The sequence below is a fragment of the Erythranthe guttata genome, chromosome 7, assembly GCF_056151865.1.
Source record: "Erythranthe guttata isolate IM_541 chromosome 7, IM_541, whole genome shotgun sequence".
Taxonomy (NCBI): Eukaryota; Viridiplantae; Streptophyta; class Magnoliopsida; order Lamiales; family Phrymaceae; genus Erythranthe; species Erythranthe guttata.
The window spans coordinates 12,302,493-12,307,264 of NC_142539.1; the positions used below are offsets into that span (position 1 = coordinate 12,302,493).

At 34.3% G+C, this 4,772-nt stretch overlaps 1 protein-coding gene across 3 annotated transcripts; it reads right to left on the minus strand.

Moving 5' to 3' along the window:
* Positions 1-317: 317 nt before the first annotated feature.
* Positions 318-4,324, minus strand: LOC105953919 (phospholipase D delta). Of its 3 annotated transcripts, none has more exons than XM_088820416.1 (11): positions 4,082-4,324; positions 3,292-3,858; positions 3,089-3,196; positions 2,779-2,970; positions 2,267-2,548; positions 2,102-2,170; positions 1,842-1,989; positions 1,540-1,688; positions 1,178-1,327; positions 768-968; positions 318-614 (listed from the first exon to the last, which is right to left on the minus strand). In XM_088820416.1, the coding sequence occupies exons 1-11, from the start codon at positions 4,322-4,324 to the stop codon at positions 318-320; spliced, it is 2,406 nt and encodes an 801-aa protein (XP_088676542.1). The 3 variants fall into 3 exon arrangements, with proteins under 3 accessions (XP_088676542.1, XP_012833055.2, XP_088676543.1); XM_012977601.2 differs by having other exon boundaries at positions 1,172-1,327; XM_088820417.1 differs by having other exon boundaries at positions 1,175-1,327; positions 4,082-4,309.
* Positions 4,325-4,772: the final 448 nt, after the last annotated feature.

The window sequence follows — 4,772 nt, forward strand, 5'->3', positions numbered from 1 at the left end:
AATTTTGCACGGATTCAAGCGCCGGAACTCCCAAACGCTACGTGCCTCAACTGAAGAGACGTCATTATGATTTAGTTAATAACTTCAAGTTGGTATATCACCCGTCTTGAGTCTGAGGGGGCTGTTAGTATAATTAAGATTATTATTATACAATTATATTTACATTTGGAGTTCTAGTTATATTATAACTAGACTTATATCCCTTATTATATATAGTATCTCTATGAGGGAATAACACACAAATTAAATTAGCTGTGATATTTTTCCAAGTATTGTAACATGAATTATGTATACATGACAAAATATGTAGAGTACGTTTAAGTACTCAAATTTTTAGGCAACATCATGCATGGATTACCCAACACTTTTCCACCAACATCCGGAAATAATTCATGTCCAGGTAAGGGTTTTACATTTCCATGAGCATCGATTTCCACTGGGTATTTAAGGATATGTCCTTGTAATGGATTGTACTGCTCAGCCGTGTATTTCTTCCAGTTATCTTCTGCAACACTGTTTATGTACTTGACACATTCCAAATTTTTAGGTTGTTTTAAGCAATTCTCAAGTCTCCCTATGTGCTCTGTCCAAATTGACATTCTATATCCGTACACCTGCAAATATATAAACATTGATGCATTTCAATTTTGATTTTCTATAAGGGTCGATGAATTTTGTGAAATATTTCGTTGTCATCAAGTTCATACATACGAGGTAATCTATCGCTTATTGAGAAGTGAAAGAATAACAAGCAAATCAAGACTAACCTGGCCACATGGATGGTGGTTCTTGTTAGTCCAAGTGTAGTAGGGTTGATAAGCTCCCGTTGCGATCTCTGTATCTCTATAGCCAGCCATTGAACGTTCGTTGATGTTGGCAGAACCAATTATCACATACTCATCATCCACTATCATTCCCTTGGAATGTACATATATCATAAATCGTCCATGTTCCTCTGATGCTGAATCCTGCCATTATTATTTAGGCTTAATTTAATATTGTTCGATAAAGAGATTGAAAAGTAATATCCTAAACTAGGAATTGGATAACATCCTTGAAACAAAAAGTATCAAGTACATATGAGTTTAATTCATGGTGTTTTGAAACTTTCAGAAAGTCAGTGAATAGTAGAAATATAAAAATATATACACATACGTTAAAGGTGAACGACAACTACCATGTCTTGACGAGATGATTCATCTTTATGACGTTCCTGTCGATTGCCAAGGCAGTAGAAGTTCAGATAGTCAGTTGGATGTGCATTGTCAAGTTGCACTGACTTCAACTCTTGAGCAATGATTTGATACATCATCTTCATTGTTTCCCCCTACAATAATGCGAGTGATTAAAGAGCACCATAGTTTACATGGACGAGAAAATGCATGACATGGCATATAACCCACATTATCTCAAGCCATTATTTCAAATATACATATATATTAAAGAAATGAATGAATTATTTCTACAAACACGTTTCGCAAATTTAAGAATTACCACTGAATAAATACGCTAATTATTAGATTAGTTTTCAACATTTACCTGCCAACAAAGAATTTCTTGTACAGGACCAGATTTAGGATCACCCTCGGGCCACATAGGAATGACAACGTAAACAGTGAATCTCTCATTTGACCTTATTTTACTTGCAATCTTCAATGCTAGTTCCATCGGGATTAAGTTATGCGCACCTAACAAAATCAATTATTTCACATTTTAAGCAAAATAAATGCAAGAAAAAGTTATTTTGGAAATATTTATTAAAAAAAACTTTAAACTAAAAATTTAGTAGCTACTTAGTTGAATAATTAGACGAAGATAAACATTTTGCAGAAGTAATCTACCTGCTTTTTTGTAAGTGGGCCAAGCAAAAGATGACCCAAGAAAATATTGATTCTCGATGAATATGAAGTGTCGTGCATATCTTATTGCTTGAATATATGCCATTTGGATACTCATATCTATTGCTTGTTTTTGTTCATATACAAGATTCTGCAATAAATTAAAATTTTAAGAAAATATTTGTAAGCAGTCAACGGAGAAAGTAATATCTAACCAACATAAATATCAAAGAGAAAAAAAAAATTGAAAGTACGTGAAATACTTGTTCCTTTGCCTCAATGTCAGTTTTGGGGAACCCATCCACCGATGCTGAATCTACAGAGCGGAAAATCTGTTGACATCAAAATAACTGATCAAAACCAATGTTTCAATCACCTCATCGTACATAAAAAAGGAAAACAAAAACCCTCTTTTCAATAATCATGACCTGAACATGCCAGTTTTCGCGATCATCTTCATTGGAGACACACATCGAATGGTCGTCATTCGGACCAGTTGTGGACGGACTAGCTATCCGTGAATTATGATTAATGTCAACTAAAGTAAAATCATTCCATCCTAATAACCTTTTACAAAATTGTGAAAATTCAGAGCTTTTAGTGGCTTTTTTCCACCGTTGCTCAAAATTTTTGAGCACATCATAAGCAGCTGGACCTTCAATTTTGCAATGTAAGTCATGCCATGGTTGTCTTGGGCCTTTCTCTCCTTCCTATCGAGAAATATAAATACAAATCAACATGTAGGAATAGGTTTAGGCAGAACACAAGAACAAAATTTGCTCTTAGCTTAGACAACCTAATCATCACTATATTATTATATACGGACTAACATAAGATCCAAGAAGTATTTCAAAATCTCTTATTTGATTAGCTCTTTGTAAGTGCATAACTGAAAAGATGAAGATTTGAAGTTAAATATTTAAATGGTGAAGTTTCTTACATGCAATGTTGGATTATGATAGTCATCCTTAAAGACATTGTTGTTATCGTATAGTCGGTGATCCGGTGTATCATATCGTCCATCACAGAGGTCTAGACCACCAATGAATGTGGTTATTTTTCGGTTATTTTCGTGTCCTTTGGTGTCTACAATCACACATTTCTGATGTTGACTGTAGAACATTCGACCAACCTGAATAGATAACAAAAAAATACCATTGGTCATTCGTCTAGATTTTTGTGAAAATCACCGATAATTCAAAAATTATTAAGAATTAAATTAAATTCATAGATTCAGTTGTAAAACATGCCTGTCGATTTAAATTGTTAATTCTGGAATGAGGAGCTAACACGCAAGTGACAGAAGAGTGCTTGAAAAAGTTTCGAGTTTCTTTGTCATGGGTTTTCATTTTTCCTTTCTGCATTAAAATAGGTCAACAACGGTATATTAATATTAGATAATCTACAACATGTACACACTGCAACAATGTAACAATTCATAAACAGTTCTTACCGTTTTAATAAAACAATTGTCACATGAAGTCCTGTCATTCCAAACCAGAAGTGCAACTCTCACCCCCTGTTGAGCCTTGTACTTGAGCAGCTCCCCCAAATTCAAGTCCCCACCATTCGGCAATCGTTTACTAGGCTCCCTCACCAACTTTACCTTATGATAAACCGACCACCCTACAATATATACCAAATGAAGTGCCTCAGATATCGAGTGGCATATATCCTCCCAACACTTTCCGTGCTCGAAATTTCTCCCATCTTCCAATTTAATTTCGGGTAGCATTCCATCAATCACATGCGCGTCTTGATAGAGCGTCAATTTTCCACCGTGCCGCATTGGAAAATAGCTTCGCTCGACGGCAAAATTTTCTGAGATGCCACTCGAATAGATAGGATTTTTGTCGCACGGAGTGAATTTGATTTGCAATTTAATTGCAGTATGAGGCCCATCTGTTCCTACAACTAGAAACCATTCATCGATGAGCTCGCCCGTAACAATTTTGTTTGCTGGAACGAAAGCATTCAGTTTGGTTTCACATATTTCAGTGTCTCTAAGAGCGAATCTGACCTGTATTATGTAAATATTATTTAAAAGAATTACTATCAGTTCATATATACATAATGAATATTAACAAGTAAAAGAAAGATTTACAAAATCTTAATAAAAGAAATATAAAATCAGGTACATTTCATGTAAATAAGAGCCACTATCTAATAAGTGAAACCATTTAACCCTCATATAAATAAAATGTATATAATTAAACAACGTAAAATACGGAAAATATCACTACCTGATCAACGGGGTGAGCTAACGGGAGTTGGAAATGCTCGTTCCACACGGGATTTTGTGAGTGGGCCCGTACACGGGCTGTACAAGCAACACGGGCTTCTCCCATGTACACCTTAACATAAGGGTTTTGAAGGCAATGACAGACGTGTTCGGAGATAAACTCCATGCATGGCATGCATCGGGCTTCGATTATCTTAATGTCTATGTCTCCATGAAGATATATCATTTCTTCGTTGTTCTTCATTTCACGAGACTCTGTATATATGTAAAAAAATGAGGTAGCAGAAGAAATTTATATGCAACTGATACAAAAGATTAAATGTGTAGTGTTGGAGTAGGATTTGTTAGAATGATGTATATATATATATAGGGTTTAATTTCACTTTATGCTTTTTTGAGTAATCAATATTCTTATCTCCGAAGTTTAGAAAACTAACTTATATAGCAAAAGGCACTATTGATTAGTAATTAAAGGAAAGAAAGAATATCACATCCATAAACGGTAAAAACTTGATCAAGGGAAGTAGGAATATTTTTTTAGATAACTATATGAATTAGGAAATAAGGTAGAGTTGTTTATAAGGAAGAAATCTGAAAGTTGTAAAATAACTACTATTAAACTTTATCAAGAGAAGTAGGAATAATTTAGGGGCAATTTGCTGTATGTTCCTCTACATTAGATTATAACATTA

Coding starts and splice junctions, on each gene's coding strand:
- LOC105953919 (XM_012977601.2), bottom strand. CDS start 4,324: ATGAAGAACAACGAAGAAATGATATATCTTCATGGAGACATAGACATT. Junction 3,197..3,291: donor ACAATTGTTTTATTAAAACG/GTAAGAACTGTT, acceptor ATTTTAATGCAG/AAAGGAAAAATGAAAACCCA. Junction 1,689..1,841: donor GCCCACTTACAAAAAAGCAG/GTAGATTACTTC, acceptor TGATTTTGTTAG/GTGCGCATAACTTAATCCCG.